The 25,819-nt window shown below is 53.9% G+C and overlaps 3 protein-coding genes across 4 annotated transcripts; 1 reads left to right on the top strand and 2 right to left on the bottom strand.

Moving 5' to 3' along the window:
• Positions 1 to 168: 168 nt before the first annotated feature.
• Positions 169 to 11,937, top strand: DND1 (DND microRNA-mediated repression inhibitor 1). Of its 2 annotated transcripts, XM_030957601.1 has the most exons (5): positions 169 to 242; positions 9,123 to 9,240; positions 10,158 to 10,619; positions 11,225 to 11,335; positions 11,848 to 11,937. In XM_030957601.1, the coding sequence occupies exons 1-5, from the start codon at positions 231 to 233 to the stop codon at positions 11,862 to 11,864; spliced, it is 720 nt and encodes a 239-aa protein (XP_030813461.1). In that variant the 5' UTR covers positions 169 to 230; the 3' UTR covers positions 11,865 to 11,937. The 2 variants fall into 2 exon arrangements, with proteins under 2 accessions (XP_030813461.1, XP_030813460.1); XM_030957600.1 differs by lacking the exon at positions 11,848 to 11,937 and having other exon boundaries at positions 11,225 to 11,481.
• Positions 11,938 to 13,985: 2,048 nt separating this feature from the next.
• On the bottom strand, positions 13,986 to 16,397 carry WDR55 (WD repeat domain 55). The gene is made up of 8 exons (XM_030957306.1): positions 16,359 to 16,397; positions 16,139 to 16,290; positions 15,932 to 16,032; positions 15,777 to 15,864; positions 15,451 to 15,630; positions 15,243 to 15,342; positions 14,974 to 15,143; positions 13,986 to 14,612 (listed from the first exon to the last, which is right to left on the bottom strand). The coding sequence occupies exons 1-8, from the start codon at positions 16,377 to 16,379 to the stop codon at positions 14,285 to 14,287; spliced, it is 1,140 nt and encodes a 379-aa protein (XP_030813166.1). The 5' UTR covers positions 16,380 to 16,397; the 3' UTR covers positions 13,986 to 14,284.
• A 798-nt stretch (positions 16,398 to 17,195) lies between these two features.
• On the bottom strand, positions 17,196 to 25,812 carry IK (IK cytokine). The gene is made up of 20 exons (XM_030957668.1): positions 25,717 to 25,812; positions 24,974 to 25,040; positions 24,681 to 24,773; positions 24,213 to 24,272; positions 23,530 to 23,697; positions 23,333 to 23,447; positions 23,065 to 23,135; positions 22,908 to 22,954; positions 22,520 to 22,683; positions 22,293 to 22,401; positions 21,842 to 21,881; positions 21,244 to 21,463; positions 20,911 to 20,929; positions 20,359 to 20,437; positions 20,035 to 20,115; positions 19,453 to 19,510; positions 18,989 to 19,077; positions 18,179 to 18,287; positions 17,577 to 17,611; positions 17,196 to 17,433 (listed from the first exon to the last, which is right to left on the bottom strand). The coding sequence occupies exons 1-20, from the start codon at positions 25,730 to 25,732 to the stop codon at positions 17,406 to 17,408; spliced, it is 1,668 nt and encodes a 555-aa protein (XP_030813528.1). The 5' UTR covers positions 25,733 to 25,812; the 3' UTR covers positions 17,196 to 17,405.
• Between the last annotated feature and the right edge of the window lie 7 nt (positions 25,813 to 25,819).

The following is a 25,819-nucleotide window of genomic DNA, read 5'->3' as shown; positions in this document are numbered from 1 at the left end:
ATGAGAGTTTGGTGCTGCTGCTGTACCTCTTACAGCAACTCCTTGCCTTCCCTTGCGTACAGGTGGACAAGTACAAGAAGAAGAGGCAAAGCAGGACAAGGCAGAGCAAGGCCAGACCGCCCCGGGGAGGGGCGGTTCGGTGCGAGGGGAGGTGCTGCCTCCCTTCCTCCCCCGGCCCGGGCCGCAGCAGCGGCCAGAACGGCGGGAAAGGCACGGCCAGGAGCGGCGGGATGGACGAGAAGGTGAGCGCTGTCGGGGCTGCGGGGAGCGCCGCTGCGGGCACGGCTCAGCTCGGCGGGGATCCGCGCCCCCGGCCCCGGCTGGGAGCGCAGGCAGAGCTGTCCCCAGCCCCAGCGCGGAGCCGCCGCGCCCCGGGGTCACCTTGGCCGGGGGTGCGCGGGACCCCCGTTAGCGCCGGGGCTGTGCGAGCAGAGCCGGTCCTGCCTCTCGGCACAGCCCAGGCACCCGCGGGCCGCTTCCCTGAGCTGGGACCCGTCGCAAGGCCGGGCCACGAGGCTCTGAGGAGGGAATGCGGCGGGTTTATCCCGCTCTGAGCCCGTGTTCCCCCAGTGGGGATTCACACCCTCGTCCCGAGTTGGTTTTTAGTCTTCATAAAGGACGAGACCCCTTGGAGGTGGAGAGGTGCCATCACCTCGCGGCATTCACTGTTTGCTGGTGATCTTTTGTCCCCATTCTTTCCTGTAGAGGTATCTGATAAGGGCCATTGGCCAGTTCCTAATGCTGATAAGGAAGATCGAAACGGATGTTTCAATTAGTATAAATCACTTGTTACTGAGTTTATTTCGTTTGCTAGGACATCCGCGGTGGTTAGTGCTCCCAGCTCTGTTCCCAGGACGGCTCCTACCCCGATGGGTTTGGAGGGTCGGGATCCGGCCATGCCACCCTGCCGACCACCGTGCGCAGGGGCTAGACAGAAATGGCAGGTTTAATTGCAGAGGTATTAACCTGCATTGATAATTCCACCGCTTTGAGGACCACGAAGGATTAAATAGCACTTGTTTTGGCTGGTATATTTGACGGCATAGCATCCAATTTTAGAAATTTGTGGAGATACGATTTCCCAGGAGCCTGGGAGGTAGTGGAAAGCATTGTGAGGTTTAAATTCGTTTTTGTTATGCCAGTATGCATTACCCACTTACAGCTGTGGATGCATTATATCTCCACCAAAATTTCCCTTTCATATTTTGTGTCAGTATTGGAAGTTGAGTAAATAAATTTCCCCCTTTTTGGCTGAAAGTTGTGCTTCACGTATTACGGTTGTATTTCCCTCTGCCAAATTCATGTTATTAGGCTGAGCTCCTAAATTTGTACAATAATTAGCATTGCTAATTATTCATTAGCAGTAGTCATCGAAATGCATTCAGGCTTAAGCATGGTTTCAGCTATTAGCACAGTGGCCATTACAGAGGGAGAAAGTGAAGGTTTCCATCCGGTGGGCCAGGTTTGGTGATTTATGTGCTCAGTCTGGTTCATTCTGGTGCTGATTCCTTCTGTGAGGAGAATTAGCGTTCCTTCAATGGATAACTTGATTTTCAGTGGAGACATGCTGGCATCATTTCCAGTATCATTGTCTGAAAAAGTAAAATAATCCAAATCTCGGCAGGGTTTGCCCGGACAGGTTATTATCCCGTCAAAAACAGGGAAAAGCCACGGTGCACTAATTCTGTTTTGTACTTTTTGGAGACACTGCTATGCGTAGATTCCCAAGTGAGTGTGCCGCGAGGTTTAGTTAGTCTCAGGCATTGTTCTGTGCTACTTTTACCTTAACACTTTGTCCTAATTGCAAAGCTGTCAGACGTTCCCCTTGAATGGAAGGTGGAGCACCTCATTCAGGGTTTGCATAAAATGCACACGCCGGCCACAGCGATTATTTACCCTGAGCATGTCCCTCAGCCTTGTGTGGCTTCGGGCTCTTTTTCAATAGGCCATCAGCCCATTCTGTGCCTCCATTTGACTGGGGTAATATGGGCTATGGAAAACCCATTGAATTCTGCCTTTTTGGCCCATTGTACCTACTTACATGGGAAAGGTGAGCTCGTTTCACTGCTCAGACTAGAGATAAAAGTCCCTTTTCCCATTCAGAACATCTCTGTTCTGTCTCCTGAAATGCAGCCGAGCTAAGCAGTGAAGATGTCCAGGAACACATAATCACAGAATGATTTTATGCAGGTGCTTTTATTGAAGAGCTCTGGGTGTCAGGGGTACAGGCCCAAATCTGACTCTGACATGGGTTCGGGATGAACACGTTTTTATACCTTTATCATTATATAACTACATATTAATTATTAAACTTATATTGTTCTATTGTATTACATTGATTTCATGCAAGCATGGATTTTGTAATTTCCATCAAACCCCCTAAACATCGTTTCTCATGATTCTTGTTACCATTAAACAATAATTATATCCAATTACCAAACAATCATATAATTTATCATAGTCATTAAATGCTTATACAGGTGCAGCCTAACATTTTCCCAGGGCCGACCAGGCCTATCCTTCCTTTCTAACTCCCCTGAATGGTCCATGATTTGAGAAACATTTTATCCCTATACTATCAAAAGTACCCTTGGCCTGGGTCAGTTTGAAGCAAGTTACATTTAGGTGCCATGCTCAAGAAAACCCCATCCTGTTGTGACAGGATCGTGGGGTGTGCTGCTCCCATTGGAAATTATACAGCTTTTACATTTTCTTGCTAACTTTAGTCAGGGGTTGACACCAGCAGGTTATTTACAGACACGAACAGGACGGGGCTGCTAGGAGAACATCTTGAGCTATTTATTTTTCAGCATCAGTCTCATTACATGATTATGATAATGAAGTGATGTGAACAGCTCGCTGTCCCCGCAGCAGGCCAGAAAACTTAATGTTACAACATACCATAAACCCTTCTTAGCCAATGACACAAAGCAAAAGCATATTGACAGTAATTCTATCCAATCACCATAAGCACATGTAGCCTTGGTTAAAACAATGCTTGCTTATTTTCGAATACAATGCCCGTTTATAAGAGCCAATGCACAGAGCCCTATTCATAAGCTTAACCTTGCTAGAGAAACTTTTTGCAACTTAGAAAGCCTATACAAGCACTAATACACAGCTTTTATTGTTCTATTCACCCATATCTTTTCTACAGTTTAAATAATTTTTTCTGCTGCTTTAGCACTGTTCACAATTCTGCTGTATCTGAGGCCTGTCTCTTACAACCTTCCTAAAACCCTCTGATTTTATGGATTCCCACAATTCCCCCTCTGTGTTGACCCAAAAAGAAACCTTCATAACCATGTTGTTTATTACTTGCATTTCATAGCCCTACTGTAATAATTTTGCTTACTATCTGCTTAAGGCCTGTTCTTGCTGCCACTAAGCATTGCTATATTACAACAGAGCAACTTAATGCTGTGAAGGCCCAGTCAGTGAAAAGGATATAAATCATGTCTGACAATAGTTACAAGTCATTGTTCAAAAAACTCTTGTCAATTCCAGGGTCTTAACTCAAAACCCTCCTCCATTTCTATACCTTCATCTACCATCTCCGTGAGATTTTGAACACTTTCTGTGGTTCCACTTCCTAATTCTCTCTCTTGTGTGACAAAAACCTCTTTGACGGTTTTGTTCATCATTCGTCGCACACACTGAAGTATGCAGGGGATTACTAGTAATATTACTACCAGAACACCCAATACATAGAGACCTATCTTGCAAAGTTCCCTTAGCCAAGGTGCAAAGCTCCATTCTTGGAACAAATCATCTAACCAGGACCCACCATCTTCTTTAATTTGGGCTGTCAAATCTTTCAGTTTTTGTATGCTTTTGTGAATGGATTCAGAATGATCTGACAGGTTCATACAACACAGTGCTTCAAATTCCTCACAACCGTGTCCTTGTGCCAGCAAAAGAAAATCAATTGCTGCTCTATTTTGAAGGGTAGCATGTCTAACACTATCAACATCGGTCAACATATCACTAATTGCAGAGGATGTGGCATTTGTTAACTCAGCCAACATCCAACCCGATCGAATTGTTTCAATGCCATTGCTGAAGCCAATTGGGGTAAAAACAAACCTCCTGAAACCCTTTTTGCAGCCTTCCAAGGCATGAAATCACTTCTACAGTTCTCATCATAATGATGAGCAGATCTTGTTCTCCTTTGTTTCTTTTTCATGGCCTCTTTGGCTGTGGGCACAATTACAGTGAGCATCCCAATGCTACCTGGGCCACCTTCAAGGTGTGCTGGAACGCCTTGCCAAGCCCGATCTCCACAAATGAACCAATATCCCTTGGGCAATTGTTGTGGATATTGGTCAGCCTCGGAAAGCACATCCCAACTGTTTGAAAAATTACACCAAAAACTTAAATTTCTGTATGCAATATAATGAGGAGTAACATTGATCTTTGGAGGATCACCTTTTCACCAACCACTAGCTGTGAAGGTAAAGCAAAAATCCATTGTTAAAGAACCAAGGATTTCCAATTCTTGGGGTTCAGATACTGCTCTGGGAAGTTTTTTGGCCCAAACATTCCAATTCGGTGTTCCCATTGTCAGTTTCACCTGGCTTACCATTGGATTGCTTTTTGACCAAAGGCAACTCTTTTACTGGCACACCAACCAGACAGGTTGAGAAAGATTTTTCTGGTTCTGAATTAGACAAACATATAGTATCCGAGCCAGCTGCCTTGGCTAAGGTCACCCAAACATTTGTTTTTGGTTGTTCCACAGGCAAATCTGCATGACAAAAAACAATTAAAACCCACCAACACCAACATACAATTTGATTTTTCTTCATTCTGTTCGTGAGCTAAGTTTTGGCAAAATCCTCACATATAAACCAATTTTAAAAACTTTGCTTTTAGCCTTAAGATAAGATTTCACTTTGAAGATCCAATAGAGGGGATCTATGTCCTAACAAAAACAAAAACCCACACTTTTGCCAAAAATCAACTCTACTAAACAAACATTTGACATACAACTGACACACTTATAAATAACATTAACACAAAATCAGAGTTTGCAGGTTCCACCAATGCACAAGGAACATCAGGCGTGACCCGGGATCCTTCCAGTCGGCTCACGTCTGTGGACTTGCTTCCTCGGTTCTGGACTCGTCAACATGTTCTGGGGTGCGATATGGTTTGATGTTTTTGGCTGGGGCCCACTTAATTCCTGCACCTGTAGAGACAGAAGCATACCCTTTGCCCCAGGTGATTAATCGGAAAGGACCTTCAATTTGTCCGGTCTCAGGGTTTCTAATTAAAACAGGAGGATTTTCTTTCAGTTTTGCCTGAGAGCTATTTGAAAAATGCCTAAAAATCGGTGGATCAGGTTCTGCAACCGAAGTGTTTAAGAAATTAAAAACATACAAAGCTTTGTTCAACCTCATCTGTGGGGTGACCTCTACTCCCCCTCTCTGTTGATCTAGAATGCATTTTAAAGTCTGATGTGCCCTCTCAATAATTGCTTGGCTTGTGGGAGAGTGAGGAATACCAAAGATGTGACGAACAACCCATTCTTTTAGAGATGTGGCCAATTTTTGAGATATATATGCAGGGCCATTGTCAGTTTTTACTTCTTGGGGCACACCCAATGAAGCAAAAGCTTGCAAAAAATGATGGCAGGCATGATTGCCTGTTTCACCTGTGTGAAGGGAAGCAAAAATTGCACCAGAGAACGTGTCCACTGAAACATGAATATTTTTAAATTTACCAAAGGAAGGGTATTTAGTGATATCTGTTTGCCATAACTGCAAGCTTTGCAAACCTCATGGGTTGACAGCTCCTGTAGAAACAGGAGGCTGCGCAAGCTGACAGGGCAAGTATTGATGATAGCCTTAGCTTGATTTTTGGAAATTTGAAACATTTGCACCAGTGCTTGTGTGTTTTGGTGAAAAAAAGCATGACACAGTTTTGCTTGTTCAAAAATGTTTGGCAAAGCGTTTGAAATAACCATTGTCAGTTTTTCCGCTCTCGCGTTTCCTTCCCCTAAAAATCCAGGAAGTGAAGAATGAGCCCTGATGTGAGAAACAAAATATGGATTAGTTCTATATTGCAAAGTTGTATAAAGACATGAAAGCCAATGATATAAAGTATCATTACTAAAGTCCTTTAAAATTGACTCTTCTAATCTCTTAATCACACTAGCAACGTAAGCAGAATCTGTGATTAAATTAAAAGGTTGTGGAAAGAGCTGAAAAGCCCAAACCACAGCAGCAAGCTCAACAATCTGAATTGACCCTTCTACCATTTGAATGTCTGACTCCCAAGCATTAGTTTTTTTATTTAACCAAATTACGACTGATTTGTGACTTTTGCCAGAGCCCATCAGTGAAGAGAGTTATTGTGTTTAAAGGTTCTTCTCTTAACTTAGGTTTCTCCCTAAAACTCAACTTTACTTGCAATAATTTGTGAGCTGGGTAATGAACAGAACAAACACCTGGGAAGTCCAACAATGCATACTGCAAATCATCAGAATTTTGCATTGCCCAATTAAGATAATCTTTTTTCAGTAGTAAATAGATAACTGCAAATTCTTGACCTGCTAAAGTTAGCAGTCTGGTCCTGGCCTTAATTACAATTTGTGCTATCATCTCTAAAACCGTGAAAATAGTCTTTGGAAACCTGTAGGGAAGAAAAATCCATTCTATTATCAGCAAAGGATCTGTCTCAGAAGGGTCCCACTGGAAAATGAGATCTCAAAGTTGCATTTTTTCTCCTAAAATTGCAAAAAGAAAGGCTTGTCCAGAACACAGTGATGAGCTTGTCGTCTTTGAAGAGTTGATGTCGCAGCCTTGGATTTTTGTTGTAGGAATGTCAAGTCCAGCATTTTCAGTCACAATACTAGCACGGGTTGGCTCCATCTCTGTCTGCGTTGGAGCTGCGATGAGCAAATCATCCATGTAGTGTAGAGTCTTGGATCTTGGAAACTTCTGTCGAACTGAAGACAAAGCTTGTACAACAAGGTATTAGCAATACATATACATCATTACAACCATATCTTACAGGTAATGCAAGGAGTTGTTTCTTTGAATCCAAGTCTTTTTCTAAATTTTGATTAATATTAGACCAGTTAGGTAATAACAGAGGAGGTTCCACATCTGATCTAGGCTGCGTCTGATTTTTCCCTCTCATCACTGCTGTCTCTGATTCAGGAGAACAGATACTTTCACTGACAGTAGCTGTTCCGGGAGTCCTGCCAAACTTCCAAGTTCTTGGCGAGGGTGTTGCTATAGCAACAGACTTTCCCGGGAGCTCTGCCAGTATGGGCGGTGGAGGAGAACTCTGAATTCTTGGCAGCAATGCCACCTGAACAACACGCCCCCCCTGGAGTCCTACCAAGAGGGACAGAGGAGGAGTCAGCCAAAGAATGTGGTGTACTGATACCTGGAAAGGAGCCAGAATTCGACTCCTGTTCCCAGTCACTGAATTGGGTTTTGTTAGAATTAGACAAATTGGGCTGCTTTCGAGTTTCGAATCTCAAATTTGTATTTGCAACACTTTCTTATGCACTGTTACATGTTCTGCACCACAGCTGTGCCAGCGGTGAAACAGTTGGAGAGCTGCCAGCGTCAAGCTGCGAAATTAAAATGCTGTTTTTCCCCCCAGCAGCAAATGAAACAGACTTCAAGACTCCCATATTATCAGTTTGCGTTTCTACAGAAGCTTTTCTTGAGTTGCCTACTTCCCCCCCAAGCCTCTGCCTAGGCAGAGTCATCCCGATCTCACCCGGCTCCTGGCTGCCATCCGCTGCTTCTGTCCTCCCCCCCGCCCTGTGATCTGCAGGCAGAGCCGAATCCACAGCTCTCCCACTGCCTATATCTACTGACTGGCGTGTCACAGAAAATCCTGGGAGAGACTGAGGCCTGTCTCTTACAGCCTTCCTAAAACCCTCTGATTTTATGGATTCCCACAAGGGGTTTCTTTCACCTTTGCCCCAGGGGAGGACCATTGCAATTTTTGGAATTCTTGAAAATAACGCTTGATTATATAATTCTTTCCACCTCTGTTTTCTCAATGGATGAGCTGTAAATCCTAGTTCTTGGAAATGGTCAATTAGTGTGACATTGCATGTAGAATTCTTGGTATCACCATGAAAATTACTCTATCCCACATCTCACCCATATTACTGAGATATGGGATGGAGTGAATTTCGTGGTGATACCAGAAATGCATGCAATTAGTGTTCCACAAGTGGGGATTTCCTCGTGTTCTAAAATTTCAGTAGCACTCCTCAACAATTGTTCATTAAAGGCTGTGTCTTTTCTAATTTCATCTGTAATTTCAGTAGCACTCCTTGACAATTGTTTGTTAAAAGCTGTGTATTTTCTGATTTCATCTCGTTTTGTGACAAGACCAAGGATTTGGCCAATCTTCAGGAGATGCAGTTAATTTTCTAATCTCTGCAATGTCAGGAGCACTTGGAGCCCGTGTAAGCATTAGCTAATTTTTTTTCCTCCAACTTTTGTTTTCCTTTTTGTCCTCCTGTAACTGTCTCTGCAGCTGTTCTATTTTCAAGGACAGTAATAATAACTCAGCTGCTTTCCAGTTCAGTGGTCAGTTCTGGTTTCTCTTTAATATTATCTCTTCTGTGCTGGCAGGCAACCTTCCACTAGCCCAAGTTGCTCCAGGCCCCATCCAACCTGGCCTTGAACACTTCCAGGGATGGGGCAGCCACAGCTTCCCTGGGCACCCTGTGCCAGTGCCTCACCTCCTTCACAGGGATGATTTACTTCCCAATATTCAATGTAATCCAGTGTCTTTCCATTTAAAGCTCTCATGATGCAATGGGTCACCTCGGCTCTGTGCTCCAGCTCCCTCTTGCAGCACCAGGCAGCTGGTCCCTGTGTTTTGGCTTTCCAAGCCCTTGCAGGGCTGTAGAAAACTGTTGTTTGGGCTCTAACAGAGTTGCTGGACTTTGTGTCAGGTGGAGCAGGCTTGGAGAACATTGGGAGGCTCCTCGGGTTCCCTGAGAGCAGAGGGGTTCATTTGCCCCTCCACATGCTGGCCAGCAATGGATCTTGCAGTTCCCTCATGGGGTTGGGATGCTCCTGGCTGGGAGGCTGAAAGCTCTTTGCTCACACAATCACCACCACCATCTCCTCCTTCAGACATGGACCAACGGAATCAATGACGCCAGCAAGATGGCCCTGCTTGCCTGGGAGAAGGAGACGGGCATCAAACTGGTGCAAATCAACGGGCAGAGGCGCTACGGGGGGCCCCCCCCAGGTACGGCAGAGTGGGGCCCTGGGAGGGGATTCACCCTTGTTAAAAATAGGTTAGAAACTGCTGTAAAATACTTGATAATTGTTAATAATGTACTATAGTTTGGTTATGGTGAAAGGGGTTAAAAGGGTAGTTACAAGAAATGACACCTAAGTAAAGTGCATCTCTCCCCAAGCGACAGCAGCCAGCCTGGACAGAACTGTCATGGGCCAATCAAGCGCCTTAAACCTTGATGCAAATGAAGGATCCCAACAGAAACCAATCCAGAGGGACAAAAAACAGGATTAAAAGGGGCATCTGATCCAGGGAAGGTGGGTGGCCTCAGTGGGAAGGGGGGTGCTGTTGTACCTGTGTCACAGACACGTTTTATGAAAAATCCTTCCCTTAGGATTTTTTCTCCTGAGAAGCTGAGAGGCCTCAGGTACAAAATGTAAACAATGGTTATCTGCTGCTGTGGAATACAACAGGTGGATCTGTGATTAGTATCATGTGGTTGTTTTAATTAATGGCCAATCACAGTCAGCTAGCTCAGACTCTGTCCGAGCCACAAGCCTTTGTTATCATTCTTCCTTCTCTATTCTTAGCTAGCCTTCTGATGAAATCCTTTCTTCTATTCTTCTAGTATAGTTTTAATATAATACATATATCATAAAATAATAAATCAAGCCTTCTGAAACATGGAGTCAGGATGAGAGAAGAGATGAGGATCTAAGACCCCTGTGAACACCGTCACATACGTGGAACATTGGGACTTCACTGCTGAGCAGCCCCAGCACCGGTGCTGCAGCATCCTCGAGGGAACGCTCCTGCTTGGCCTGGGGCCCCCACACTTTAGGCCTTTCCTTTTTATTATAATGAATGCTGAAATCACTTTTAGTACTGGGAGTGTGGTGTTGTTTTTAACAGCCGTGTCCCCGCAGGCTGGGTGGGCGGCCCACCGCCAGCCGGCACCGAGGTGTACATCGCCAGGCTGCCGCAGGACATCTACGAGGACACGCTGATCCCGCTGTTCGGGAGCGTGGGGAGGCTCTACGAGTTCCGCCTCATGATGACCTTCAGCGGGCTGAACCGCGGCTTCGCCTACGCCCGGTATGCGTCCCGGGAGGACGCGCGCAGCGCCATCGCCACCTTCCACCGCTTCCAGCTGCGCCACGGCTGCGCCATCATCGTCTGCTGGAGCACAGAGAAGCGTGAGCTCCTCATCAACGGCCTGGGCGCCTTGGTGAGCCAGCAGGAGCTGGAGGCCACACTGCGGAGGGTCACCGAGGGCATCTGTAGTGTCACCCTGCACGCCAGCCCCTCCCAGAAACAGGCCAAGCTTGCTGTGCTGAAGTACAGGTCGCACGAGGCTGCTGCCCTGGCCAAGAAAGCTCTGGTGGAAGGTGAGTGGTGCTGAGGGATGCTGCTTGGGCTGGGCTTCCCACCTCCAGACTTGGCTGCAAGGTGACTTCAGCCTTGTGACACTGCTTGCTCTCTCCCTGTGTCCTGTGGGATGCCAGCTGCCCGTGGTGCAGTTGATTTCCAGCAGTCCTGCTGGTGGTGGGATGAAGGGGCTGCTGGAAGTCTCCAGGAAGCAGCTGCTCAGAGCAGGAGCATCACCAGGTCAGGGCACCCAGAACATTACCCAAGTCATTAAACCTTTCCAGTGGAGCTGCCCAAGCCCTCAGTGTCCCTTAAACACTCCTGATAGAGCTGCTCAATCCCTCTGAGTCCTGTCCCCTGACTGCAATGCCCTGATGGGACACACTTCCCAGACATCCAATTGGCACCTCCAAAATCTTGATTTGTACACACTCCTGCCCCAGCTGAGGAGCATTTGGCTTTGATACCTGTTCACCTTGACTCTAAAATCAGCTGCTCCTAAAATCCTGGAGACGGATGGGATGGGATGGGATGGGATGGGATGGGATGGGATGGGATGGGATGGGATGGGATGGGATGGGATGGGATGGTGCTGGAGGGTAGGTGAGCATCTCCTGTCTCCTAGGGAACCTGAGGCTCAGGGCAGCAAAGATGAGGGTGGAATGGCTGGATCCCCAACTGAAGCAGGAGCTGCAGCTGTGTGAGGAGGAGCCACCGTCCAGCTGGGTGCAGGGAGGTGAGAGCCCAGCAGTGCCCCTTCCTCTGTCACTGCAGAACGTGCTGGACTGCCTGAACACGCTGTGCTGGAAGCATCACCTGAGGACACCCCTGTTCATGGCCAAGTGTGTCCAGGTGAACCCCAACGGGTGGCAGCGGTTCTGATACCAGGTGGCCATCCTGGGGTACCAGGTGGCCATCAGTGGCCTCGTGTGGATCTCACCAGATAGGCAGGGCCAGAGCGAGCACGAGAAGGCCAAGGTGTTGGCAGCCCTGCACGTTCTGCGGGTGTTGGCTGAGTCCTTGGTGAGTCCTTGCACAGCCAGCGCCCTGCCTTTCCCAAAGGGTCCCCTGGGAGGGTGGAGCTGTGGCACTTCTGGGAGGGTGGGATGGGGCAGGGAGGGACCCAGGCTGGGTGGCAGGGCTGAACACTGTCAGCGCTGAGCTGAGGATTTCTGATTTAAGCACAGGATGCAAGAGGAGGGGGTTTGGGGCTGAGGGCAGAGCCTGACCCTTCTCTCTCCCCTGCAGGGTGCCAGCTGAAGTAGGCAGCTGCTCTGCCACAGCCACGACTGAGCCCCAGCCTTGCTGGGCTCCCGGCCCTGTTCCAGCTTGCATCGGTTTTGAGAGCTGGCTCTGGAGGATAAAGGCTGCTGTCCTGTTCCACGGCAGCCACCGTGTCCCCAGGCAGCCCTCGAGTTGGTTCTAGTTTTGGGTTGTTGGTTTTCCTGTTGCCAAGTTTGGTTCTGTTAATCTGGTTGGTGTTGCATTGGAGGGCAGATCCTGGAGAAGCAGCAGCAGCTCTTGGTGGGGCTGTGCCAGCACTGGATGCCAGTGTGATGGAGGGAATTCCTCCACTGGCATTCCTGGCTCCTGAGGAGCAGCCTCAGGGGAGAACAAGGCCACGCACAGGGAGTGTCCCAGGGGTCGCAGGCATCCTGTGGGCTGGCGGAGCTGCTGTGTGGGGAGAGGAGTGCCTGAAAGCTGTTTGCAGAGTGAGGAAGCAGCTGTGGAGTTGGCAGCTGTCCATGAATGATTCCTCAGCAGTGGCACATCTGGCCACGTGTTGTTCTTTTGGGATTAAAGAGTTCTGGAGAGCACCAGCTCAGTCATGTCATCTTTTCCTCCTGCATCCTCAGCTCCATGCCTGTCCAGTGCATCTCAGTTCTCTCCCCACACACCAGGAAAGGCAGGGAAAGGGACAGGGTGGGATCTGGAGCCTTCAGAGCCTGGTGGGCCCATTGTGTGGGAAGCAGCATTCCCTAACACCTTGATCTTTGGTGTCTTCTACTCACTGGGCTCTTTCTCACCAGCTTTTGATACCCCTCAGGCTCCTCCAAGTGCCTCCTGATGTTCTCCCATGTCTTTTGGTGGTCCTCTGGGATATCTGGCAGCACCTTGTTGGAGGTTTTTCCTTTTGTTTTTTTCTGTCTTAGGGAAAATTTCCCCCGTTTTTGTTGCTAAGGAACAATAACCATTCCAAGGGAGGCTCCTGCCTTCCTTAGCAGACACCTGTCTTTCAAACCAGGACACCTCTTTATGCTCTCCAGGGACTTCGGGTGTCTCAGTTTTGTTGATTGCCCACCCTCAGCTCCAGGAATGAATCCCTGGGCCAGCAGCACCTGGGGCCTGCAGCTGGTGCTCCAAGGGCTCCCAGGCAGTGCTGGGAATCCACTGGGGGATGTGAGCCACACCAGGAGTAGAAATGCTGGAACTGCACCAGATCCTCCCTGTTCCCCAGCAGGTGCAGGCCATGGCTGACACTGTTCCAGGCCCTGCTGCCCACTCTGCCCATCCCCAGGGAGGGACCCAGCCCGGCAGGGATCCCTCTACCTCTTCCTTTGGAGATCCCCAGGATCCTCCAAGAGCCTTGGGGTGCACTCTTTAGGTGCTTTCTTGCACTCCCTGGAAGTCTGTCTGTCCCTCCTGGCACACCAGGAGTCCGTGCCTCATGAGGATGAACCATCAGCACAAGGCACTGGGAAGTGAAAGGCACTGGGTTTATTTCTAACAGAGCTAAAGTCTTAATTAATTAACAAAGGGTAAATGACCTGCTGGGACAGCAGGGCAGGAAAGTGATGAACCTGTCTGCCCTGGCCAGGCACCCTGGGACCCCATGCCACCCCCTCACCCCTCCTGAGAACTGCCCTACCTCCCCCCACATCCCAAAACAACCCAAAGGATGAAACACAGCACCAAACCCCAGCATTACCCCCTCCCAGCACTGCATCCCCCACCAGAGACCCCCAGCCCTGTCCCTCCATATCTCAGAGCACCCCCCTCACCCACCAGGGATGTTCAATCACGACCCCTTCCCCCGTAAACCCTCCACCAGGAGCCCCCAGCCCTGTCCCCCCATCCCCGCACTGCCCGCACCAGGGACCCTCAGTGGCAACCCCACCCCAGTCAGTGACCAGAGCCCCCAGCCCTGTCCCCCCATACCTCAGAGTCCCCCCTCATCCACAGAGCCCTGCAGCCCTGCTCCCCACCTCAGAGCCCCTCCCCGTCCCTCACGGACCCGTCACGGACCGTTCCCAGTCCCTCTCGCCCCAGCCATGTACCCCCACCCCTACAGGCCTCCCCCGCTCCAGGCCCCTCCGGCAGGACCCTCACCCTCCCCATCCCCAGCTTGTTCCCCCATCCCGGGGCCATCCCCGGCTCCTCCCGCGGGGCCCCCTGACCCCCATAACCGCTGTCGCCTGCGGGACCCCCGCCCGCTCCGACACGCGCTGCGCCTTTAAGACCGCGCCTACAGCCCAGCTTGAGTGGCAGCCCTAGGAGCCAATCAGAACGCCAGCGTCCTGCCCACCGGCAGAGCTAGCATTACAATGAGGCCACGCCCTGTGGGCGGGCACTCCCGGGGGCTACGGCTCTGATTGGCCGCGCCCCGCGAGAAGGACGTGCAGAGCCCCGCCCCCGCGCCGGGCGGGGCGGCAGCGCTGAGGCGCCCCGGGCCCCGCGCGGCCGCTCAATCGCTGTCGCTGTCGCTGCTGTCACCGCCCTCCGCCGCCGCCGCCTCCGGCTCGGCCTCGTCCCGCAGGTCGGCGAAGAAATCCTCCCCGCTGCCCAGCGCCTTGCTGCTGAGGGCGCGCAGCGGCCCGCCCTTCTTCTTCTTCCGGCGGTAATCATCGACCACCATGGAGCCGAGCGCCGACACGTCCCAGAACTTCACCTTCTGGTCGTGGCCGCTGCTGGCTAGGAGCTTCCCGTCCGCGGCCACGGCCAGCTGCTCGATGGGCTCGCCCAGGTGCTGCCCCACGCAGCCCAGCACGCGGTTCGGCAGCACGTTCACCGCCCTGGGCACGGCACGGGGCACTGAGGGCCCTGCAGCGCCCGGGGACGCCGCCTGCCCGCCTGTCCTGTGAGCTGGGCAAGGCTGATCCTGTCCCACACCCTCCTCGTCCCGTCCCTTCCCATCCCACACCTCCCCTTGCACATCCCATCCCATCCCAGGCCATCACATCCTCCACAATTCCCTGTCACCCCCTCCCACCCCACCCCATCTCCAGCCCACTCTTCTCCCCTTCCTATGTCACCACCCTCCCCTCCCTCTCCCATCTCACCCCCCACAATCCCTCCGGCTCGCACGCCCTTCCATCCCATCGCTCTCCATTCCCATCCCACAGCTCCCCATCCCTGCCCAGCTCACCCCCTGACCTGATGACTCCGTCCAGGGACCCCACGCACACGATGCTGTCCGTGATGGGCACCATGCAGTCAATGGTCTCTGCCCTGAGCGCAAAGCGGTCGCTGGCGGCCCCGAAGCCGTCCCAGTTGAAGAGGTAGATGGTGCCTTCGCTGGAGCCACACGCCACCTTCCTCCCCCTCTAGGCACGAGGGAGGGCAGTGAGGCAGAGGCAGAACAAAAAACGGAGCGAGGACAGGGGGCTGTGGGATCCTGCTCCACGCTGGGGAGCGGTGCCAACCTTCATCAGCACCACAGAGGTCAGGTCGCCGTTCTGCGGCTCTGAGAGCAGCTCAAAGCGCCGTCTCTTCACGTTGAAGACGCCCAGGGTGCCATCACCACTGTGGGAGGTGGAAGGGACACGCTGTGAGCACGGGACATGGCACAGGGCACTCCAGCCATGAATGGACACACACGGCAAGCCCGACCCCACAAAGCCCCTCCGGTACCTGGCTGTCAGCAGGATCTTCCCGTTGCCATCCACAGCCATGGCACTGATGTACTCCTCCTGCTGCCGTGCCTCCAGGATGGCGCTGCCCCTGCGCAGGTCCCACACTTTCACTGCCCCACCGTCGTCACCCGTGGCAAAGATGTGGTTGTCGATGGGCAGCACGCAGTTGAGAGCTGCTCTGCAGAGACCCCGGCCCACGGTCACGGCTCCCGGAGCAGCGCTGCGGGCTCTCTCTACGGCCCGGGGCTGCGTGGCCGTGCCGCGGGACGGAAGGGGACAATGCCCCAGCCCTTGTGCCCGAATGAGCCGCCTGCACGGACTTACTCGTGGGCCTTGGGGAAGCGCGTTTCCAGCCGTCCCTCCTCCGCCGTCAGAATGTGGATGGACTTATCCTTGGACACAGTGAAAAGCTCTGGAGAGCCGCGTTAGTGCCCCCTGCCCGGCGGCCCCCGGTGCCACCCCACGTGCCCCGCACTCACTCTGCCCGTCCTGGGAGAACGCCACGTCCCGGCACGACTTGAGGTGATGTCCCGAGGACCAGAGCTGCCGGTTCTCCCCCTCGGTGCAGGAGTACGAGTACCTGCCGGCACGGGAGTGCTCGCCGGGGCCCGCGGGCGGCCGGGGAGCCCTGCTCAGCGTGTCCCAGAGGCGGGACCCCCTCCCCAGCCCGGGCCCCCTGTACTCACAGGTACACATCGCCGTCCACGTCCCCCGCGGCCAGCAGCGGCCGTGCCGGGTGCAGCGCGATGGCGTTGGCCGTGGCCTCCAGACAGATGTCCTCGGGGGTGTCCCGCACCCGCGGCTCCCGCGCCGCCGGCTCCGGGGACTCCTGGGGCTCCTGGGGACAGCGGGGCCGTGGGACCGGGCCCGGGGGCTCCGGGCTCCCGCAGCCCCACGCGTGCTCACCTCCTCCATGGCGGCCGCCATAGCTCCCTGCTCATTTGCATGACCACGCCTTTAACATTTACATATACCCCGCCCTTCTGTTTACAGGGGCCCGCCCGCCCGCGCCGCTCAGCGCTGCGGGACCGGCCCGGCTGCGGGATGGCAGCACCTCGGGGCTCCGGCGCCTCGGGACTCCCTCGCCTCGGGGCTCCGGCGCCTCGGGGCTCCGGCCTACCGGCGCCCCTGGCCCCATTTCACCAGGTCGCTCCCCGCCCGCCTCATGTGTTCCTGTTCTTTAGCGCTTCACCACTGGGAGCTCCACAGGCTCCTGCACCGCAGGCTCCCTAATTCGCGCCGTCATCTCCTCTTTCTGATCCCAGGGGAGGGGGCGGCCAGGGACCAGGTGCCACTTTGGCCCCTTGCAGGGTCTGGGGACTGTAGGGCCCCCCTAGAGAACCCAGCCCAGCCAGGGACCACCAGCACCGCCCCTGCCCGAGAGGCCCTGCCCCGAGGGAACGATCTTGGCCGGGTGCTAGCCCCATCCTACCCTTTGCCAGCGCTTAGAGCAACTCGCACATCCTCTGCTTCGGGTCATTGCTCTTGACGGTACCCAAGCTCAGGGTCCCATTTTTCCTCCCACCCTGAGGTACATAATGCTCAGCTAGGATTATTGCCCTCAAATTTGTTAATTTTATCCAGGGATGCTGCCCCCAGCCCAAAAGGCTCCCACAATAAACACACTGAGCAACGGTTTGCCCTGTCAGCCCCAACAGTGCCTGGTAAGTAGAAGACACCCCTGCTGCTCCAAAGGAGGCCAGAATGTGCCCAGGCCTCTCCTCTCTGCACACACAAACAGATGCTCACACACAAATTTAATGAGGTTTTATTAAGGCTACAACATTTACACAGCACAGGCTCTACAGCAAAGAACAGAGGGAGGGAAGAGCCCCCAGCCCTGAGCAGAGAGTGGACGGTGTGTGGCGCAAGGACAGCACACCAGCAGGCTCCAGGAAGGCAGCTCCCAGCAGGCCAGGATTCCAGGAGAGGGAGGAAGAAACTCAGGAGAAATCAGTACTTGGGACGTTTCACCTCAACCCTGGAAGAGAGAGAGGGGCAGGAGAATGGTGAGGATGCAGGGCAGGCAGCTGCACCCCCCACATCCAGAGCTCAGCACTGACATCCACCCTTTCACACCACAGGAGGTGGGTGCAGCTGAGCCACAGGGACCACTGTACTTACCCATCAGCCTCCAACTTCTTCCTTTTCTCGATGATCTGCAGAGAAAGCACAAAGTCCTGTTACTCTCAGGGGATCTGGCTGCTCACAGCTAGCAGAGGGGCTGGAGGGTGCCAGCTACACCTGGGGAGAGCTGCAGCCAGGCCAGAGAGAGCTGAGGTGAGCTACAGCTGGAGAAGCTTGGCCTGTTTGCCCTTTGCTCTTTTCTGGCCACCACAGACCATTTGTTCTGACCTTCCCCAGCCTGTCCCATACTGCTCACCCTGCCAGGACAACCCCCAGCTCTGCCAGCTGACAAACAGGGAGCCACTAAACATGTCCTGTCCCCTCCAAACTAATGGTTTTGGGCACATTCATCTGCTACACAGCCCAGAGCAAAAAGCCCCAGCCTGGGGCTGCTCCCAGGACAAGGGTCCCAAACAGAGCTCCAGCCACCTGTGCAATACTGAAACCCCAAATAATTGGCTGATGCTTCTGCAAGGAGCAAACCCAGCTGGTAGGAGCCAGCCCTGGTGCTCACACAGCCACTGGCCATGCCAGGACAGCAAGGACAGGGCTGGGTGGCAGCTCCTGGCACAGCAGCCCCAGCCCAGGCGGGCACTCACCGCGCTGATCTTCTTCCACTGCCGGTCCAGCTCCGCCTTGTCGTTGGTCTCCTTGAAGCGGCGCGTCTTGCGCCCCTCAGACATCTTGATGCCGTACTGGAAGGCTGCCCTGGAGAGGGAGCAAGACATGGCTCAGCACTCACAGGGGATCCACAGCCTGCCACAGGAAGGGACACGTCTCCCCAGCCACAAGCACATGCTCCAGAGCTGGCCTGAGCCCCCGAAAGCAGCGCCTGGGCCAGAGTCTGTCACAGACACATTTTATGAAAAATCCTTTCCTTAGGATTTTTTCTCCTAAGAAGGTGAGAGGCCTCAGGAACAAAATGTAAACAATGATTACCTGCTGCTGTGGAATACAACAGGTAGATCTGTGATTGGTTTCATGTGGTTGTTTCTAATTAATGGCCAATCACAGTCAAGCTTGCTCGGACTCTCTGTCCGAGACACAAGCTTTTGTTATCATTTCATTCCTTCTCTATTCTTAGCTAGCCTTCTGATGAAATCCTTTCTTCTAATCTTTTAGTATAGTTTTAATATAATATATATAATAAATTAATAAATCAAGCCTTCTGAAACATGGTGTCAACATTCTCATCTCTTCCCTCATCCTAAGACCCCCGCGAACACCATCACATGAGTCCTCAAGAGTGACACTAAAAGCAAACCACCAGGCCCAGGACCCACAGCTCCTCCCCAGGTTCTCACAAGGGAGCCCCCAGCTTGCTTTAAGCTGTCCCAGCACCCAGGCTTGGCCAGCATGGCCATCCCACCCAGAACCCTCGCTTGGCCCTTCCTGAGGGCTGCACTCACTTGGGCAGAGCCTCTTTGTTGTTCATGTACTCGCTGTACTCCTCCTGCGTGTCAAAGTCCCAGCGGCCCAGAGGCCCCTTCTTGTTACCCTGCAGGGAGAGAACAACTCAGAGCAGCTCCTCAGTTGCTGGGAGAGCTTCTCACACAGCCCTGCAGACCCAGCCACGAGGCTCCATCTCCCACCAGCCCCAGATCAATGGCCTTGGCTCAAGATCCCCCCTCCCCAAGAAGTTCCAGACAGATTTTGTGGAAGAGGAAGTCAGAACAGAGTAACATGCCTGTCAACACCGCCGGGTCAAGTGCCAGTGACACCTGTTTGCTCCCTGACACAACAGGGAGCAGATCAGCAAACCCCACAGCTCACTCAGCACCCAGCTCCAGTGCTGCCTTTTTCCCATGGGATCCTCTCAGCTGGCACTGGTGCCTACTTTGCTGGCTGCTCCTCAAGGCTGGTGCCAACATACCTGATCCATTTTGCTGTAGTCCACCTCCTCATCGCTGTCCACAGCCATATCATCCATTCTGGGGAGAAAAAAAGCAAGGAAAGGGTTCAGAGTGGGTCCATGAGATGGATTAGGACCTCGAAGCTGGTGGGAGTCATGTCTCATGGCCTCAGACCAAACACAGCTCCTGGGGCAGAGGGAAGTGGCCCCAGCTGCATGCCCTGCAGGTGATCTGTACCACAGGGCATCCAGGGTTGGAAATGCTTCTAGGATGACTCTGCAGGCTGAAAGATGTTCCTCTCCCACTGAGGGAGGCCACAGCTTCACAGCCACATGGATTAACTGGGAATGCAGCAGATTCCCTGCCACTTCAGCCTCCCCCTGGCTCTGAGGGGCAGCAGGTTCCAGGCAGCCACCCACAGCAGAGAGCAGCTAAGAAGGGCCAAGGGCTTGGGATGGTTTTCCCAGTCAGCTGTTGCCACAGACAAGGCCAGGCCTGCTCCCCAACAAGCAGTGGGGCTGATGTTCAAGTTATTGCTGCCAGAGAACAGCAGCCCCTCAGCACAGCCTGCTTCCAACCCACAGCTTCCCGCTGCTCCTTACGTGGCAGGGTAGCACTCAGCATAGCTGTTGGACATGCCAAAGAAGTCTCCCAGCTGCTTCTTGTCTTCTGGCTTCTTCAAAGTGGCAGCAGTTAAGGAAAGCACCACATGAGCTGAGCTTTACAGCTGCAGGATGGGCACAGCCAGCTGAAAACCCCCTCCTGCCCCAACACAACCAAACTGGGGGGTGCAGAGCTCTTGTTTGGTGTGGGAGAAGCATTTCCCTGCTACCAGGTGAGGCAGGACAGGCCCCCAGCTGTGCTTGTGCCTGCAAGGGCAGCCCAGCCCCACAGCCAGGCAGGCTGGCACAGACAGTAAAGGATATGCCTCTGTTCCCTCCCAGCCAGCAGCTCCAGCAAACTTCTCATTGATGGACTTGATGAGCTCCTTGGCTGAGCCAGGTCCTGGGGTAAGAAAGCAGCAGGTTACATTTGGTGGGGAGAACAGGTCACTGCAGAACACTGGGGCTGGGCAGAGACACTTTGGACACAGTAACAGACAGGATAAGCTGCCTCACATTAGGTACAAGAGGAGGAGCAAACCAGTTTGGCACTGATAGGCCCAGCTGATCCCAGGAGACCTGGAATCTTACAAAAGTTTGTGTTGGGAGGGATCTTGAAGCCCGTTTTGTTCCAACTCCCTGCCATGGCAGGGACACCTTCCACTATCCAAGCTCCATCCAAGCTCCATCCAACCCGGCCTTGAACACTTGCAGGGATGGGGCAGCCACAGCTGCTCTGGGCAACCTCTGCCAGGGCCTCCCCATGCTCACAGCGAAGAATTCCTTCCTCATATCTAATCTATATCTCTCCTCTTTTAGCTTAAAACCATTCCCCCTTGTCCCACCCCTCTCAGGTACCCACTACACTTGACTCACCTTTGTCAATGTCCGTGGGCTGCAAAGAAGAGGGAGAGACAGAGTCAATGACACAGAGCTGAACCACAAACCCAGCAGGCTGGTGCCAGGACTGCCTCACTTGCTGAGGGACAGGAGAAGCACCCAGCCACCCAGCAAGCTCTGGGGACAGGCAGAGCTCAGCAGGAGCTGACACTGGCACGTGCAGGGGCACGGCCAGAGAGACCCAAAGCCCCCTAGTCCTCATGAAGGACAGTCCCACCTGAGATCTGCCCTTTGTGGGAAATCTCAGGTAGGACAGCCCCACAAAGGGCAGATCTCAGGTGGGACAGTCCTTCATGAGCAGAGACTCACCTCATCATCAGCCTTGGGCTTCTCAAAGTAGCTGTGCCTCTTCTTCTCCTCCTCGCGCTCGCGGTCCCGCTCCCTGTCCCTCTCGCGCTCGCGGTCCCGCTCTCGCTCCCGGTCTCGCTCCCGGTCCCGGTCCCGCTCTCTGTCCCGGTACCTCTCCCGGTCCTTGTCCCGTGGCATCTTGGCAGTGGAGGGCACATAATCCCCAATGTCTTCAAAGATGCTACAAGTGGAAAAGAGCCTGGAGTTACATGTGCTGCAGGAAGAGAGGCCGTAACCACCTCCTTGTCACCTGGAGCACACAGGACCAGCACCAGGAGCTAAGGATACCAGATATGGAAGTGGTTTCCACATCTGTCAGAGGTATCACTGCACCTCTGCTCCCTTCTGCTGCAGGACCTGAGTTGTGTAGTCCAGACAACAGTGAGCCCTCACCTGCCTCAAGCCTGAAATCCAAACCAAAGCTTGCCTCCAGCCTTGTCCTACAAACTGCAGGTCCAGCAGCTCCAAACTCAGTCCTCTCTAAACGTGGTGGGCCAAAAAACCATTCCCTAAGGGACAGAGCTGTGACCCCATAGCCTGAGAGCAGGGAGGCACTTACTTCATATCAGCTTCAGGAGGCTTCTTCTCATCCAGCTTCCCTGCAAGGACACAAAAGCAGTGAGAGGCACATCATCCACTCTGCCCCCTGTGCTGCCCCCATCCCTGTCCAGGTTCCAAGCTGCAGGAGTGGCAAGCCTGGAGGATGTCACATCATATCCAGCCCCCCTAGGAAGCCATTGTGTCCCCCACAAGAGGAAGCATTTCCCCAAGGAACTGGGCCTTCATCAGGAACAGCAGAGCACCACGAGGTACCCTCCCTCACAGCTCTCATTTCCCAGCAACCTGTCCAATGTGCTCCTGCCTTCAGGACTCAGCACTCAGGAAATCACTGTTCTCCAAACCCACTGTCTCATGGCACAGGGGAATACCACAAACCAAAACACATCCCATTCCCTTGGGATATACTCCAAGCACTAAAATCCTATTACTTGGTTCCTTTCATCTCCTACCTTTGTCTTTCTTCTTGAGCTTCTTGTTGCGGGTGCCTTGCCTGAGATAGGAGAGGATCTGTGTGAGCTTGCTGATGACGATGTCGTTGGTGGTCAGCGTGGTCTGGGCCTGAAAGGGAAATCCACGAGGAAGCATCCCGCTCCCTTGACAGGGAACCCCTGCCAGAACAACCTGCTCTGGCCAGCTCAGAGCAGTGAGGTGGAGCAGGTGCAGGCCAGCTGGGTACCTCCATGGTGGGGCAGTCAGCCTTGCTGCGGATCAGCGTGGTGGGGATGTCGGTGTCGGCGTATTCGTCATCCAGATCCACCACGTAGGCCATCCTGCCCGGCAGGAACAGCTCGTTCCGCTCATAGGTCTTGTTCTTGAACAGGATGCGGTAAATGTTGCGGCCTGGGCAGAAGGAAAAGTGTGGGAAAGCAGAGGACAAGCCCAAAGTGAACCATCTTTAGTTTATCAGCAATATGAGATCACGTCCTAAGTACACACTTCCTTCAGTCCTCAAATGCAGGAGTCTCCCCCCGCAGTGGTTTTCATTCCTGCATTCACCCTCCAGGATTTCTCCCACATTCACAGCACAGACAAGGTGGGGAACAGCCACATCAACACAGTCTTACCCAGCCGGGTCTTAAATTCAATTTTGTTCTCAGGATCTTCATCTTTTCTAAACAGAAACAGAAACCAGAGTATTAGAGCCAAGTGAGCCAAGCTCCTCTGCATCCTCCTCTCTGGCAAGCAGCTGCACTCAGGAATGCCAAAGACTCAATCACTCACTTAGTTTCTTTCTGGGGCTTCTCCATCATTTCCTCCTCTTCCTTCTCCTTGCTGGCAATCTCAGCCCGTACCTGGATGCAGAGTAAATCCACACATCACAGCCCAACCCATGCCACTGCTGCCCATCTGTGAGCCCCATCAGATCCCCAGCCCTGCAGCAACCCTTCCCAGGAAGGGAAATCCACGCTGCCAGGACCAAGTGGTAACACCCAGCCTGTGTCTGAGGGAGGGGACAGGCCAAGAGCAGCACCGTGATATCTGCACTCACCTTCTGCAACAGGGCAAAGTCCAGACCCTTCACCAAGTGAGTGTGCTCCATGTCACCACCCAAGAACTTGGACTCCTGGATCAACTGTCTCCTCTTCTCTGCAGCAGATTTATCCCTGTGCAATGAGAGCAGTGGCAGGTGAGGGCCAGCCCCCCAGCCCAGCCTGGCCAGCCCAGGCCCCAGCACAGCCCACATACGCCTCAGCCGTGGGCCCCACAGCCCTGTAGTTGGCCGTGGTGCTGATCAGCTCTGTCTCCTCGTAGTCCTTGTTCACTCCATCCCTCCTCTCCTTGGCTCGGTCCCGGTACTTTTCGGCCAGCTCCCTCTCACGCTCGATCTCCTGCTGCCGCAGCTTGGCGTAGTAACTGCGGGTGGGACACAGCTCAGGGTTAACAGTGACCTGCTCACGTCTTTGGGGTCAGGTAACAGCCCCTGAGGCCTCACACACACCCACTCTGCTCCCAATCCCTTCCCAGAAACGCACTACAGCACCATGGGACACAACAGGCCTGGAGCAAACTGCTGAACTGAGGAGCTCCATCCTCCCTTCCAAAGGGAAGGGCTCCAGTGCAGTCCTGCTGTGCAGACATGTCCCAAAGCACACAGCGATCAGTGCAAGGTCCCACCACTGCCCTGCTCTCCCAGACACCCACAGGGCCTCTCCTGCTTCTTCTGCAGGTGAAGCTTCAGGCCCATCCTACTGCTGCCCTCCCGCAGCTGTTCCCACAAGCAGTGACAGCTCCTCAGCCTGAGCTCTTCTCCAAAACTCTTAAATAATCCACTCAAGGCCCTCTTTGGGAGCACAAGAGACCAGAACTGCTTCCCCTGGCAGGACATGATGCATAATGACAAGTCCTGCTGCATCTCTTTCCCCACTTACCTTTTCTTCTTTCTCCTGCGAGCTGCTGGATCTTCATCCTCATTGTACTCCCGGGGCATCCTGGAAAAGGGTGGAAAAACACACGTACAGTCTGCAGAGCCACACGGGTGACAGGTGGACAGAACAGTCCCTCAGACACAGCAGGGCACTGAGGTGCTCAAAGATGGAACAGAACAATCTCTCACCCTTAATTTCCCCTTAATTCTACACTGTCAGCAGGGAGAGGAAGGCAAAAGACTGATTTTCACTGAACCAAATCTGCCTCCTACACAAAGTGTCTTAACAGCCACAAAGCCTGCTCTTCTCTTTACAGCAGCCCTGACGCACCTGCTTCCCCCTTCCCACGCTCACTGGCAAAAGCCCCTGTAGATATTTCCCTGCAGAGTGCATGGGAGAGGGTCAGCTGGGCCCAGAGCCCCAGAGGGAAAGGGATTGTCCCATGGACCCGTGAAACAGAGCGCTACTCACTCATGGTGGCGAGATTTGGAGGGTGGCGCAGATGTTGGCGCAGCCCGCGGGGTCATGAGAAGCTTCCTGAAGTCTTCATTGGTCAGCTTGGATCTGCAAGGGAGGGAAGGAACAGCAACCATCACTCCCAAAGAGCTCTGGAGGAGGAGCACATCCTGTGTGACTGAGATGGGCACCAGGTACCCATGGAGGGGGCCCAAAGGCTGGAGTGCACCAGTGACTTCCATGGGAACTGGCCTGGGGTCCCTCGGTGCTGCTCCAGCCCCAGCCCAGGGCCCCAGGGCTGTACTCACTGGTGGAAGGAGTGCGAGTCGTCCACATCGTGGCCCTCGGGGGCCAGGGGGTTGGAGAACGGCTCATCTGGGGAATAAGAGAAGAAAGAGAGCTCAGGCACTGCGTGCACAGCTTCACACCCTCCCAGGAGCCGCCAAGGGAGCAGCGTCCGCCTGTGGCTCCGAGCTGGATCCCAGCCTGAGCTCACCCGGGCTGGTCTGCACAGGACACGGGGGTCCCGGGGCCACTGCCCCAAGCCCCGCGGCTCTGGGCCTTCTAGGGGGTGTCCCAGGGCCCCCCCGAGAGTGTCCCGTCCCCCGCACCCCGGGACTGCCGTGCATCCTCTCAAGGAACACCGGACGGTCCCACTCCCGGGGCGCCCCCGGTGCCACTCCCCGCGCCGAGGCCCAGCCCCGCCGCACTCCCGCCTAGCTCCTCACGCTGGGCTGCCCAAGGGTCCCGCGGGGTCCCTACCCGGCCCCGCGGGCTGTGGCCGCAGCCCGTCCCTCACACTGGCCCGGGGATCCCGCAGCCCGTCCCCCCGCAGAGCCGTCCCTCGCACCGGCCCGGGGATCCCGGGGGCAGCCTGGGCCTACACCGCCCCCACTGGGCCTACACCGCCCCCCACTGGGCCGCTGCCGCCCGCCCCGCCACAAGCGCCGCGACAGCCCCGCGCGGGCCAAGTGTCGCGGCCCGGGGGTGTCCGGGAATGCCCCGTGTCCCCTGTCCCCGTCCCTGTCCCTGTCCCTGTCCCCAGACTCACTGTCGCGGTCCGGCATCGCTGCGCTCCCCGCTCCGCGGCGCGACCCTTCCGCTCTGCGCGGCCCTCCCAGCGCACCCCGCGGCCGCCGCTCCCATTGGCGGGT

This window comes from Camarhynchus parvulus, chromosome 13 (assembly GCF_901933205.1).
Source record: "Camarhynchus parvulus chromosome 13, STF_HiC, whole genome shotgun sequence".
Classification (NCBI taxonomy): Eukaryota; Metazoa; Chordata; class Aves; order Passeriformes; family Thraupidae; genus Camarhynchus; species Camarhynchus parvulus.
Note: the sequence above shows the minus strand (reverse complement) of the source record. Positions and strands in the feature narration are given on the sequence as shown.

What these genes read in the sequence shown, in the direction of transcription:
- DND1 (XM_030957600.1), top strand. An exon ending in CTACGGGGGGCCCCCCCCAG is followed by an intron (nt 9,241 to 10,157) that starts GTACGGCAGAGT and finishes GTGTCCCCGCAG; the next exon opens with GCTGGGTGGGCGGCCCACCG. An exon ending in CAAGAAAGCTCTGGTGGAAG is followed by an intron (nt 10,620 to 11,224) that starts GTGAGTGGTGCT and finishes CCTGTCTCCTAG; the next exon opens with GGAACCTGAGGCTCAGGGCA.
- WDR55 (XM_030957306.1), bottom strand. Translation starts at nt 16,379, where the DNA reads ATGGCGGCCGCCATGGAGGAG. An exon ending in TGGCGGCCGCCATGGAGGAG is followed by an intron (nt 16,291 to 16,358) that starts GTGAGCACGCGT and finishes CGCTGTCCCCAG; the next exon opens with GAGCCCCAGGAGTCCCCGGA. An exon ending in CGCTTCCCCAAGGCCCACGA is followed by an intron (nt 15,631 to 15,776) that starts GTAAGTCCGTGC and finishes GGGTCTCTGCAG; the next exon opens with AGCAGCTCTCAACTGCGTGC.
- IK (XM_030957668.1), bottom strand. An exon ending in AACAAAGAGGCTCTGCCCAA is followed by an intron (nt 18,288 to 18,988) that starts GTGAGTGCAGCC and finishes CTCCCTCTCCAG; the next exon opens with GGCAGCCTTCCAGTACGGCA. An exon ending in AAGAAGTTGGAGGCTGATGG is followed by an intron (nt 17,434 to 17,576) that starts GTAAGTACAGTG and finishes TCTCTCTTCCAG; the next exon opens with GGTTGAGGTGAAACGTCCCA.